At 44.3% G+C, this 14,333-nt stretch overlaps 1 protein-coding gene across 1 annotated transcript in view; it reads left to right on the forward strand.

The window, feature by feature from the left end:
* The window catches only part of Esyt3 (extended synaptotagmin 3), a 47,923-nt gene extending 41,740 nt beyond the window's left edge, over nucleotides 1–6,183 (forward strand). The window contains exons 19-23 of the mRNA XM_075964893.1: nucleotides 88–186; nucleotides 658–789; nucleotides 2,474–2,579; nucleotides 4,503–4,552; nucleotides 4,868–6,183. Of these exons, the coding sequence (XP_075821008.1) occupies nucleotides 88–186; nucleotides 658–789; nucleotides 2,474–2,579; nucleotides 4,503–4,552; nucleotides 4,868–4,904 (424 nt within the window). The 3' untranslated portion in view covers nucleotides 4,905–6,183. The remainder of the gene's footprint in view (nucleotides 1–87; nucleotides 187–657; nucleotides 790–2,473; nucleotides 2,580–4,502; nucleotides 4,553–4,867) is intronic.
* Nucleotides 6,184–14,333: the final 8,150 nt, after the last annotated feature.

Here is a 14,333-nt window from a genome sequence, read left to right on the forward strand (position 1 = left end):
TGTTCCTCACATCGGGCGTCCTTCTCTATCTTCAGGTGAAGGGAGAGAAATAGTTCTTACTGTGACGGCCCTCCTTTTTTCCCACAGAGATGGGGATCCTAGGCAGCGACGCCTGGGTGAGATTCAGCTCACAGTACGCTATGTGTGTCTTCGACACTGTCTCAGGGTGCTAGTCAACGGGTGCAGGTAAAGAGATCCTGGGACAGGGAGGTCTTTGGAAGTTCAGGCGACCATATGACAGGGCTGCTTAGGGTGACGGCAGGAGCCATGCACTCCTAAATGATATTTGAGAACTTACAAGCCATCCGTGGCAAAAATCCTCAAAGGGGCATGTTGAGTGACCATTCTTTGTTGGTGTTCATGGGCTCAAGAGTCAAGGACTCTGCTCAGACTGCTGTCTTGGGGTGGCTAATGGCAAGTAGGTCTTCCTAAGCAGGAACCCCCAAATTCCTTGAGTACAAAATACTTGACTCTACCCAAACAGCACAAAAATGTGTGTTCAAAACAAAACCACAGCTGATAGCTTGTCCTTTACTTCTGTGGGTTTTTGTCTTTTGAATGCGGAGAATTTTAATCCTCCAGTCCATCTAATCCCCAGTGGCTGGTATAGCCTACTCCCAAATGAGTACTTAGGAACCCCTTTTCTCTGTCCATCAGAAACCTGACACCATGTACCAGCAGTGGAGCTGATCCCTATGTTCGCATCTACCTATTGCCTGAAAGGCGATGGACAAGTCGCAAGAAGACCTCAGTAAAGCGCAAGACCCTGGAGCCCCTCTTTGATGAGACGTGAGTAGGGCAGGGCTTAGCAAACCTCATCTATTTTCATAGTACTGAGTACCAAACACTAGCAGTATGCTGGAGCTTGCCAGATACGGGGGTGGGGGAGCCTGGGGCTGAGTTGGACAGGACAATGTGGTCTGACCTCATGAAGCCCCTATATACTTTTTAGTGGGAAAAGGGGCTGCTATGGCAGTTTATCCAAAAATGTGATCAAGGCTGCTTACATGTGCTGTTTTTAAGAGGATAAAATGTTCCTGGTGGCGGAATAGCACATACTCTCAGCTCTCTGGTCTGTCTTCCCTCCTGCAACATAACAAGGTTGGCAGGTAAAAGAGATTCTTTCTCTTCGTCTACATCTGTGAAGACAAAATTGAGGCAGGCTTTTAGCACTTTTCTTGCTTTTGATGATCTAGTCCAGTGGTAGCAAGTCCTTACTTTTTTTATGTGTATTCCATGTCTGTAATAGTACCTGCAGAGTCCAGAAGAGGGTCTGGATCCTCTGCAGCTGCGGTTACAGATGGTCTTGAGGTACCTGATGTGGGTGCTGGGAATTGAGCTTCAGTCCTATGTGAGAGTAGTGTCTTAGGCTTCTATTGCTGTGGAGAGACATCATGACCACGAGGAAAACATTTAAGGGGGTGGCTTACATTTTCAGAGGTTTGTAGTTCATTATCATCATGGTGCGACGTGGTGCTGGAGAATGAGCTCAGAGTCCTACATTTTGATTCATAGGCTATAGGAAGTGTCTCTCTCACTGGGTGTAGTGTGACCATAGGAGACCTCAAAGCCCACTCCCATGGTGACACACTTCCTCCAACTAAGTCACACCTCCTAATAGTGCCACTCCCTTTGGGGGCTGTTTTCGTTCAAACCGAACAAGCAAGTGCTCTTAACCACTGAGCCACTGTATTCTTGGTATCTTTTGCTTTGCGGTCCTCAGACAAGACATTTCTAGCCAGGTTGGGAACATGACTTTTCTTTTCCTCTTATTTTAATCAATCATAACTACTCTAAACGGCTGAAACCAAGTCCTCTTTAGTCTCTGTCCTCAGCAAGAAGGCTCACCCAACAGTCACTGAACACTCTGCCAGCCACACCATCCATAGCCACACAAGTGGGCACTGCCTTGAAGGGGAGCTCTGACACAATTATACAAAGATGTTAAAATGGATACAGAAGAACACAGGAGGGAGCATCTGACTAGCAAGACAATCTGCTAGTCATTCTCTCTAAAAATTAGAACAGGATGAAAGCCAGGGTTATTTGAAGACAGACTGAACAAACCCCACCCTAAATAGAAACCCAGAAGTCGGGTTCCAGGTGCCTCTCTGATGAGGCTGATGATGACAAGGCTGGTCCACAGTCCTCTGAAGGACACAGTCATTTTCCATGCAGCTCCAGCGAGCCTACCTCATGAGCACCCTGCCCCTCTGCTGTCAGAACAGAGGGGTGAGGTGTCCTCTGGGTGGGTGCAGCTGAGAGCAGTCAGTGTAGAGTCAGGACACAGCACATTCCAGACAGCAGCTCTCTGAGGCTCATCACAAGCAGTCTCTTGACACTTCATGGATTTAGATGACATGTCACCTGGGAGCTTAGGAGCCAGTGCTGATTCTGTGAACTGTTGAAAGCTCTTGTTTTAGTGGGAAGTGACTACATGTAAATCTCACTTGGAATGTTTTGGCTTTTAAAGATTTGAATATTTTGTTCCTATGGAAGAAGTACAGAAGAGGTCACTGGATGTTGCAGTGAAAAACAGTAGGCCTCTTGGCTCACACAGAAGAAAGGAGCTGGGAAGAGTAAGTAGCTGTCATTTCCTTCCTTGTATCCTAGCACCTGATGGAATCATTCCAACTTCACGAGAGCTTAACATAAGGAGGGACAGCCTCCTTAAAAGGACGTTTTGGGGCTGGAGAGATGGCTCAGTGGTTAAGAGCATTGCCTGCTCTTCCAAAGGTTCTGAGTTCAATTCCCAGCAACCACATGGTGGCTCACAACCATCTGTAATGAGGTCTGGTGCCCTCTTCTGGCCTGCAGACATACACACAGACAGAATATTGTATACATAATAAATAAATATTTAAAAAAAAAGAAAAAGTTCATTTAAAAAAAAAAAGGACGTTTTGTTTTCATATATGTAGTACGAGGATGTGGGCCGTGTCCCACCACCTGGCCTGCTTAACCCCCAAAATAACCACACAGAAATTGTATGAATTAAATTACTGCCTGGCCCATTATATCTAGCCTCTTCTTGGCAAACTCTCACATCCTGATCTAACCCATTTTCATTAATGTGTATTGCCACTTGACTGTGGCTTACCCACATGAGTCTAACCAGCGTCCGTCTTGGGCAGGAGAACCATGGCGTCTGCCACTCTGCCCTTCTTCCCAGAATTCTGTTCTGTCTTCCCCGCCTACCTGAGATCCCCCGTATCAACTATGCCAAGGCAGTTTCTTTAATAATCAATGAAAGTAACACAAAATACAGAAGGACCTCCTACACCACATGTTTCAGACCTAACATAGAAATATAAACTAGTGTATAAACATTATTTAGCAACCTTGAGAATATCCAAATTCAGTTTTTTGTAAGTATGTGGCATCTACTCTGGTATTACCTATTTTTATAAATAAATCATTAAATAAAACTTGGATTGCATTAGATCAAGGTTTCTGTGTTAAAAGAATTTTACTTAAAATAAGGAAATATAATCTCAGGAGAGTCAGGAATACTCCGTTTGTCCAGTACTGTAGTTATATTTTAATAACTACCTTCTGCACTCAATCTCTGTAACACCCACTTCTATGAAATGGCAGGTATTTTCTGCCTTTGAAGCAGATGGTATTATGCTTATTTTTATGGGGGAAGTTTTCTTCTTTATCACAGCCATAAACTTGAAAGTTAAAATATCTGTAATTCTTGAAGATATTTTTTAAAATATTTATTTATTTATTATGTATACAATATTCTGTCTGTGTGTATGCCAGAAGAGGGCACCAGATCTCATTACAGATGGTTGTGAGCCACCATGTGGTTGCTGGGAATTGAACTCAGGATCTTTGGAAGAGCAGGCAATGCCCTTAACCGCTGAGCCATCTCTCTGGCCCGAAGATATTCTTTAAATATCTCAAATTCCTGTTCCAAATAGGAACAGCTTTTGTTTTGTTTTTGAGGCAGAGTCTCACTATGTAGCCCTGGCTGGCCTCATTCTGCCTCTGCCTCCTGAGTGCAGGGTAGAAATAGTTATCTCTAGAACACCGACGCTGGTGTTTGCATTCTTTATGGAAAGGCTCCATGATGAAATACCCTGATGGGCGGATGGGGGAGGGGTTCAGAGAGCCCCACCCATAGCTGAGGAGCTATTGGTAGTCAATAGCTGCTGGAGGAGGAGGGGGACTCATTCTTCTTTTTGGGCATGGCTGCTGGTAGGTTGCCTGTGGTCCATACTATGCACATATGAACAGCACTAACTGGATTTAGTGAGTTATTTTAAAAAAGAACATGATGCTGGGATGAGGCATATGGCAATGCTCTAGTGGGAGCTGGAGAAAAGAAATGAGGCATGTGTGCGTATGATTGTATTTAATTGAATATATGTATAAAATTCTCAAAGGATACATTTTTTTAAAAATACCCTGCTGAAAAATGAGACCCTTTACACTCAGCCCAGTTTATGCCAAAGTGTTCCCATTTAACACGGTGCTAATATTTGTGATTGTAGGTACTGATTGACTTATCAAAAGAAGATCTGATTAAGGGTTTTTCACAGTGGTAAGTGTGCCTTCTCCTTATCCCTGTTAACTATGGAGGACACTAATTCCAGCAGCTGCCCTGGTCTCTAGAGTTCTTTTCCTTTCAGTATTATTTCAGTGCTTTGGTTTCTAACAAAAGGAGACAGAGTAACCCTTTACTCAGGTATTATGGACTATAGTCTGCCTGGTCCTCTGAAACTGTAGAATTAATCCTGGCCAGCATCTCCCAGACAGTTGGGTTCTGCCGTCTCCATGGAAACCGTGCATGCTGCTTGTCTTGCTGCAGCCCCACATCCTCATTACTGACACAAGTCCAAACCCGACTGTCTTACAGGTACGAGCTGACTCCAGACGGACAGCCCAGGAGCTGACGACGGGTGCTATCACCAGAATGTCAGAAAGTGTATGAGTGTATTTTGTTAATAAGAACATACATTCGATGGAAGTGTATGCTGTGTGAACTCTAATTGCGTGACTGGATAGTAACGGGGATCATGTAGAAGTAGAACTATCTCTGTTAATTTGACTAGTTCACATTCAGAAAGAAACTGTGGTATTTGTGTCTAATGAGGCACCAAAACCCCAGTAGTGATTTCTCGCTTTGGTAATTGTTCACATCGCATTTAGGATTGCCTCAAGGGTGTGCAAGAAAAGTGCCCCCTCTCCAACACAGGGTTGGGTTGGAGCAGCTACCAGCATCCCGGGCAGGTCTGACCAAAGGAGGGCACTCTTTTGTGGAAATAAAAAGTGACCAAACCCAAAACTGCCCAGAGCTAACACTACCAAAGCCCTTCTGGCTGATGCCTGTGATGCTCGTAAGCCTAGACGTTTGTTTGCCCCTGGTTCACTGGAGCTGACAGTGTTAGAGTGATACCCTTAAGTATTCCAAGTTTACTGCTCCGGGAAGGCCTAGGGACAAACTTCTGGCATGTGGCATTATTTCCATAGGAAGCTTTAATCCTAACCTCAAGCCCAGGACTACATCTGAACTCTGGGTGCTGGAGGCTGCAGAACAGTCACTTCCCAGGAGGAGTGGGGGCTTTCTGTATTTCTCACAGATAAGTTTGAGACTTAGTTCTACTATTCTGAGATGGCTGAGTCACCCTGATATACATATTAAAAGGAAAATATGTAAATTGTGTATTTAAACAAGTGCCTTTTACACATTTCAGTTTGTAAGACCAGACTTTTTTGTTATCTTATACGTTTCTTGGGTGATTGTCAAGGCCACACCCTTATCTTTCACCCACTCAGGCAATACTGCTTGCCATGTTCCTGTTGTCTTCAATGATGCTTTTCTTTATTTATTATTCTGTGTATGATGTGAGCAGGAGGTGTATGTGTCATGGCACATGTGGTTAAAGGACAACTTTGTGACAGAGATGGTTCTAACCCTTTATGTAGTTTCCAGGCAAACTTGCACAACAAAGCACCTTAGCCACTGAGCCATCTCGCAGGCCCTTCTCTGATGCTCTTCTAAAGAATGGCGACAGTTGGGTATGGTGGCACATGGCTTTCAACCCAGCACTGGGAGGCAGAGGCAGATGGACCTCTGAGTTTAAGGCCAGCCTGGTCTACAGAGTGAGTTCCAGGCTAGCCAAGGCTACAAAGTGAAACTGTGTCTCAAAAAACAAAAACAAAACTCAGCAACATTCCAACTAGATATAGTGGCTCAGACCTGTAATCCTAGCACTTGGGAGGCTAAGGCTGGCCTGCCTGGGTTAAACAGCAAGATTCTGTCTCAACAGAAGAAAACAACAGTATTTATTATAGTGTGTAATGTTCATAGCTCTGACTCACCTGCCAAATGTGAGACAGCCTGGTCTTTAGTTTCTGCTGCTATAGTCCTGTGCAGATGTGTGTTCAGCAGCATCCTGAGAACAGAGTAGTCCAGATACTGTGTCATCTTTTCCAATGGCCAGTCCATACTGCAATAGCCTCTTCCTGTGTAGCACTTTCCACTTGAACAATTCTTGGTGGTGTTTATAAGCTCTACTAGGTCACATGCTAAGCAACTACATGTTTTAGTTTGTATCTCAACTGAACTGTAGACTACTTGATGCATAATAAAGTTTTTGCAGCTATTTCTCTCATGTGTGTGTTATGTTTGTGTGTAAAAAAGAGACTAGAGGATGCCCCTCCCCCTTTTTTTCTTTGAGACAGGATCTCTCACTGGCCCAGAACTCATCAAGTAGGCTAGCTTGGCTGACTAGTGAACCCTAGGGACCCAAATCCCCACCATACCAGTGCTGGGAACACAAGATGTACTGCCTCACCTGTTTATTGTTATGTTTATTAACGTTGAGTTCTGAGACTCAAACTCAGATTCTTGTATTTGCAAGACACCTACTTTTATGACTGAGCCAACTTCTTAGCCTGATATTTCTATTTTAAATAACAAATTCTCACAATAAAATACGGCAATTGATATCCACCTTACCTCATGATGACATTATTTCTTCCTAAATAGACACGGGAAAGCAGCAAAAAGAAGGAGAAAGGAATGTATCATAAATACTACCCACCCTAAAACTGATGGTGGCAGAAAGGGGAACGCCTACCAGTCCCCCAAACCCATGACTACCAGGTATATATTACTCACTCTTCTGTTGCTGTGATAGGCTGCCATGAGTTCATTTTAGCTAACAGTTCTAGGAGTTCTATAGTGACCGGCTGCAGCATGGCAGCAGGCATGGTGGCAGGAATAGGAAGCCAAGAGTTCACTCCTTGGACTGAAAGCACAAACCAGAAACAATGGATGACAAGTAGGTTGAGGCCTCAAGCTCTCAAAGCTGGATCCCAGTGAAGTTCTTTCCAAGGCTGCACCTCCTAAATCTCTCAAGCACCACCACCAACTGGTGACCATGAGTTAAAACCTCTTGGGGACATTCTCAAACAAGTAGACCTAGTTAAATACTGAACACGGTGACATTTCTCATGCTGATTTACAGAAGAACTGAAGCAGTGTGCAGGAGTTAGAGGTTACAGCATGGGAAACAATGTTAGCACACACCGAGGAGAGGCGCCATGTGAGCATACAGACCAGGTGGCGGCAGTATGTAGAACAGCTCATCACTGCTATTGGAGAGAAGGGTCTGACCATATACAGAGACAAGCTGGTGTGAAAACTGCCCCCAAAACTAGAAAATTGGTTTAGAACCTGGAACTCTGTGGAGCTTTGATAGCCAAGTACAAAACTCACACTTAAAGTTGCTACTATAAGACATGAAGCTTAGGGAATATCAAATTGAATGATGGTCGCAAAGTATCAGCAAGGAAAACATACCAGTTAGGCTGATAATGTATTCAAGTCCTCATGGGAAAAACTACAGATGAGTAAAACTTAAAAATCCAGGAGGCACGATACCTTTAACCCAAGAACCTGGAAGACAAAAGCAAGCAGATCTCTGAGTTCAAGGACAGTCTGGTCTACAAGCAAGTTCCAAGATGGCCAGGGCTACACAGAAAAATCTTGTCTCAAAAAAAAACAAAAACAAAACAAAAATATAAAACTAGGGTTGGAGAGATGGCTCAGGAGTAAGAGTGCATATTGCTCTTACAGAGACCAGAGTTCAGCTCCCAGAGCCCAAGTTGGATGCCTCTAGGACAGTGGTTCTCTACATGTGGGTTGCAGCCACTTTGGGGGGCAAATGACCCTTTCTCAGGGGTTACCTAAGACCATCAAAAAACACAGATATTTATATTATGATTCATAACAGTAGCAAAATTACAGTTATGAAGTAGCAATGAAAATAACATGAGGAACTGTATTAAAGGGTCACAGCATCAGGAAGGCTGAGGACCACTGCTCTAGAGGGTCTGATACCCTCTGCTGGACTCACAGCATTAGGAAGGCTGAGGATCATTGCTCTAGAGGATCTGATACCCTCTACTGTATGAAAGGGTCACAGCATTAGGAAGGCTGAGGACCACTGCTCTAGAGGATCTGATCCCCTCTACTGTATGAAAGGGTCACAGCATTAGGAAGGCTGAGGATCATTGCTCTAGAGGATCTGATACCCTCTACTGTATGAAAGGGTCACAGCATTAGGAAGGCTGAGGACCACTGCTCTAGAGGATCTGATCCCCTCTACTGTATGAAAGGGTCACAGCATTAGGAAGGCTGAGGACCACTGCTCTAGAGGGTCTGATACCCTCTACTGTATGAAAGGGTCACAGCATTAGGAAGGCTGAGGACCACTGCTCTAGAGGATCTGATACCCTCTACTGTATGAAAGGGTCACAGCATTAGGAAGGCTGAGGACCACTGCTCTAGAGGGTCTGATACCCTCTGCTGGACTCACAGCATTAGGAAGGCTGAGGACCACTGCTCTAGAGGGTCTGATCCCCTCTACTGTATGAAAGGGTCACAGCATTAGGAAGGCTGAGGACCACTGCTCTAGAGGGTCTGATACCCTCTACTGTATGAAAGGGTCACAGCATTAGGAAGGCTGAGGACCACTGCTCTAGAGGGTCTGATACCCTCTGCTGGACTCACAGCATTAGGAAGGCTGAGGATCATTGCTCTAGAGGATCTGATACCCTCTACTGTATGAAAGGGTCACAGCATTAGGAAGGCTGAGGACCACTGCTCTAGAGGATCTGATACCCTCTACTGGACTCACCTGTACCTACACATACACCTCCCAACCTCCATATGTACACAAAACATCCTACAAACAGACACGGACGTACAGCAGACCGTTGCAGAGGACCATGGCTGTAGAAGCAGTGCCTGGGAGCGTGAATTCTCAACATGAGGTGGTCAGTTACTTACACTTTCAGCTTCAGGTCATCTCTAAAGTAGCACTGACACTGGACTTGAACAACAGAGGGCAATGGAGGGCTACTACAAGGAGTGAAAAGGAAGACAGCAAGCTGTTCTCTGATGAACAGTTTTCTTTAGCTGAATGGTCTGGGGGCATAATTTACTGGTAGCTCATGCTCCCAGGTTCTGTATTAGCAACAGTCTGCCATCTTAAGATTCTTAGCTAAGTGGATTGAGTAGTCCCCATGGCAGCTGCCTCTGAGGTCTGAACCAGCTCAGCAGAGGTGCTTAGCTATGATTCATTCCGTGTCTGCTCTCCTTTAGCTCTGGGAGGTGGTGTTTTCTTTCTCAAATTGCTGCTCAGTACTCTTATTAAGAGTCTCTTCCTTCACCACCTCCCCTTTCAGTAGTCAAACACCTTTTATTAGTTAGCAATTCTTATATTAAGTTTTCATGTACAATGTGGCTCTGTCTACTGGATAACAAAGTATATATTCAAAATTTTATGATGACCAACAAAAACACAACTGGAACATGAAACTTCCAAATCAGTAGTGAAGGAGATATTGTAAAGAAAAAGTAACCACCTCCAAGTGAGGAGAGAGGAACACACAAGAAAACATAGAAAACACAGGATGGTCAGAAGAGCTCATGTGTAACAAAGTGAAGCACACTGTTAGAATCTAGAATAGTAACCAATAGTTTGAAATAAAAGTACAGCTATGCATGTTGCTTCAAAGGGAACCACTTAAAGACAATAAAATGAAAAGGGTATGTCCAAGAAAACTTTCTATTCTGTTTATATGAACAGTAGCAAACACCACTTTAAGAAAAGGATGCTGCTATTCAACCCCACATTGCAGCTGTTGTGAGGCAAGGAAGAAGCAACTGTGTAACACAAACCAGTTTTATGTTTAAAGTTGCTAACTCAGAAACCACTAAGAAGTCTCCATTGTTACCCACAAAAATGGAACTGCCTCCAGTTGCACAGAATGTAGCACAAGTGGTTACACAGAGCAGCTCCCCCTACTACTCAGATATTCTGGATGGATATATACATATATAGTCTAGAAAATCTACACACAATTGCAGAGGCTATCATGCCTGTAAAATCTAAAATAAAGATCTAGAATTGTTTTCAGCAAGACTGCTGAATACAAATATTTTTAAATCACTTGTAGCTCTCAACAATTAAAAACTGAAACCAAAGTTGATAAGATAATTTCTAAGTGAGGGAAGGCAGAGGCAGGGGTACTTACTCTACTTACTTGCTGTACATGGAGGAATTCTACCTCTGTTCAATATCCAAACTTAGGTCTGGGGTGCACAGCCCACAGGAAGTAGCCTGGAAGGCAGTACACCAGGGCCTTTCATTCCAGACATGGACTCAGCAGAGACTGCTTCTGATGGGACCCTCACAGCACACTCTGGTCATAAGCACATACAGACCCCACAGGGCCGAGCCATGGCCTCCAGGCAGTCCAAGACCTCACAGAGGTGAGGTGCTGATCAGAGTGAGGCACGCTCAGTACAAGGGTCAGTAGAGCGAGATCTCTCAAGAGAATGAAGCTGGGTCAGGCAGATAGGAACACTTTCTTTCTTTTCCATTCCATCTGCTTATAGATGCCATGGAACCCCCGGAAGGCCTCTGAAGAGGTGGCTCTTCTAGCAATATTTGCCCTCATATTGCTCAAGCTTGTGGGAAGACAAAGAGTTGGAGGGCACTTCCAAAATCCCCAGTGAATTTTCATGGGTCTAGTAGAAAAGAAACTACTTCCTAGAACAGTTCACTTTCCAACCAAGGAGGATCCACAGGAAGAGACAGACATCTCAGGTTCTCATTTGACATCAGCTGGGCTGGAAACCGAATCAGGGAGCAAAGAGCAGAGGCAACTGTCATCTTGGGCATGCTCCTGGTGGCTGAGTAGTGAGACCTGTGACCATCATTTATACATATGTGAAGCTGGAAGCCTTTGCTTTTCTGATTTCAGCAGGGGTCGAGGCATGGAAAATGGGCAGCTGGGCCTAGATGATATTCCAGTTTCTAAGCGAGGACTTTACTGCGAGGCAAGGCTACTCACCGGTTTTCTTAGGAGCTGAGTGCTTTTCCGCTCCTGGCTCTGACTCTTTGGGGGTTGTCTATAATTCTGTTGGTAGTTTCTGGAGGGATGCATGACTAAGTCAGGCTGGATTTTTCAACCTTGCAGCATTGCTTACACTGCCAGGCGACAGCAGGCTGTAAGATCAGTTCAGTAGGGTCGGCTGGAGCTGCTCCGGGTGAAGTAGAAGACTCGGCAGCAGGGTAATGCACATATGAGCTAGTGGGCACCACTGCCAGCCCTCTTGCAGAATAAATGGTTTCATTCTTGACCATGGCTGGGGTTCCTGAAGATGAACTACACTCTTCCATTTGCAGGAGGCTGAAGCCATATCAAATATTCAACCAAAGAAAGCCTATAGGCAGCAGCCAATGATGGTTCATTCTGATAAACATCATCCTGGACTGAGGAGGTTGTCAAGATTTTGTAGACAGCTTGGGACACTGTCAGCTACTTGAAAGGCAGAGGTATATGAGAAGAAATAAATGTTATAGAATGTGTTGGAATGCTCAGTGAGTGAGTTGCTATGCAAGGTGTAAGAGGACCCCAAGAAGGCAGTGGCTACTGTGATGCATGGCTAATGTCCAGGGACGCTTCAGAGGTCTGAGATGCACCAGGCACCCAGGAGTGCTGGACATTGCCAGGAGTAATAGCCTGCACCCTGCTGAGGAAGGAGACTTTGGAGTAGTAAAGCATGTTGGACCTTTGTACTGATGAATGGAAAGGTCTGTGACATTAGAGAGGGACAGATGCCAGCAGGAGAATCTCCTCAGAGTTCCCTATCACATGACATTTGGTTCTGGGTTACCAGGTACTAGTGGTCAGAAGAGAGCCATCCCAGATGTTCCTCCTGCTGATCTTCAGGATTTCCTGAGCCCCATTTTTCAGTTAACCCCAGGCCAGATGTCCACTGGGAACTTCTGTGCTGTTCTTCGGCCTGGCCATGGGGTCATTATAGCCTCCAAGTCCAACCCAGTTCACAAGAGCTGTGGAAGAATGTAAGGAGGCCCTCCACTGCCAGCCTCCTTTCTCTTCCTTCCTCAGGATAATCTTAGGGTTGGGTGCCACAAAGTACAGTTCTTTGTCTCAAGTATTTTTTGTTTGTTTGTTTGTTTCAAGACAGGGTTTCTCTGTAGTTTTGAAACTTGTCCTGGAACTAGCTCTTGTAGACCAGGCTGGCTTCAAACTCACAGAGATTGGCCTCCCCCCCCCCCCCCCCAGTGCTGGGATTAAAGGCATGCGCCACCACTGCCCAACTAGTGTTGTCTCAAGTATTTTATTTTATTTTTTTTATTGAAAAAAAAATTTCTGCCTCCTCCCAGCCTCCCATTTCCCTCCCCCCACTCCTCTCCCCCTCCCTCTCCAGTCCGAAGAGCAGTCAGGGTTCCCTGCCCTGTGGAAAGTCCAAGGTCCTTCCCCCTCCATCCAGGTCTAGGAAGGTGAACATCCAAACTGGCTAGGCTCCCACAAATCCAGAACATGAAGTAGGAACAAAATCCCATGCCATTGTCCTTGGCTTCTCAGAGAATCATTAGATCTTACCACAAAAGCCTGTATGCCAAAAAACTGGAAAATGTAAAAGAAATGGACACTTTTTTAGATAAATACCATATACCAAAGTTAAACCAGGACCAGGTGAACAATCTAAATAGACCTGTTAGTCGCAAAGAATTAGAAGCAGTTATCAAAAACCTCCCTATCAAAAAAAGCCCAGGACCAGATGGTTTCAATGCGGAATTCTACCAGAACTTCCAAGAAGACCTAATACCTATACTCCTCAATGTATTTCACAATATAGAAACAGAAGAGTCACTGCCAAATTCCTTTTATGAAGCTACAGTTACTCTGATACCGAAACCGCATAAAGACTCAACCAAGAAAGAGAATTATAGGCCAATCTCACTCATGAACATTGACGCAAAAATCCTCAACAAAATACTGGCAAACCAAATCCAAGAACACATTAGAAAAATTATCCATTATGATCAAGTAGGCTTCATCCCAGAGATGCAGGGCTGGTTCAACATACGAAAATCTATCAATGTAATCCATCATATAAATAAACTGAAAGCAAAAACCATATGATCGTTTCATTAAATGCTGAAAAAGCATTTGACAAAATTCAACATCCCTTTATGATAAACGTCTCAAGTATTTTTAAAAAGAATTTTAAAATTTAAACCATTCAGTTGGTACTCACAGGAAATTCCCGAACCACTCTCCCTCCTCCTCGACACTTAGAAACTGATGACATGAAGGAGGCAGAGGCTGGCTAGGGCCTGGGCCTGGAATGAATAGCACATTCCTATATGGTAAAGGGAGCAAGCATTTCTCTGAGTCTGTGTGTCTTTGTCTTACCATTAGCTTCTAAAGTAGATGATCTATATATTCCCCCCTCCTTTTAAACTGAGTGTATCTCATTGATTAACCCAGTTCAGGGAGTTTACCTCTTCACACCCACAAGAACAAGAACACATGTCCCCTAATTGTGGAACTGTATAGAGTTCAGAGTAGATACTGAATTTTTTTCTATGTACATAGAAACGATTGCTGCTGAGATCCAGCGTGTTCGGTCTGAGCTATATATGCTAGATATATATTGCATATGTGCATAAGGGCATGTGCTGACAGCACGTTGTTCACTATAGCTGAGACCTAGAAACCACTCAGATGCCAATCCTCAGCACAACAGAAAGGCGAATACTCTACAGCAATGAAAACGGATGGCTTAGGCCTAGCATACAAGGGTGCACAGCACAATCATAACAGTGGACAAAAGGAACATTAAAATAGCATGGATACTATAATTCCATGTTTATAAAAAGAGGCACATATATTGGTTCAGGCATGCTCATGAAAAAATCCCCAATTCTTTAAAATACTAAGGAAGTGACTGACATAAAAGTCAGGATGACAGTGACCTCCAGGAACTT

Source organism: Microtus pennsylvanicus, chromosome 3, assembly GCF_037038515.1.
Source record: "Microtus pennsylvanicus isolate mMicPen1 chromosome 3, mMicPen1.hap1, whole genome shotgun sequence".
NCBI classification, from domain to species: Eukaryota; Metazoa; Chordata; class Mammalia; order Rodentia; family Cricetidae; genus Microtus; species Microtus pennsylvanicus.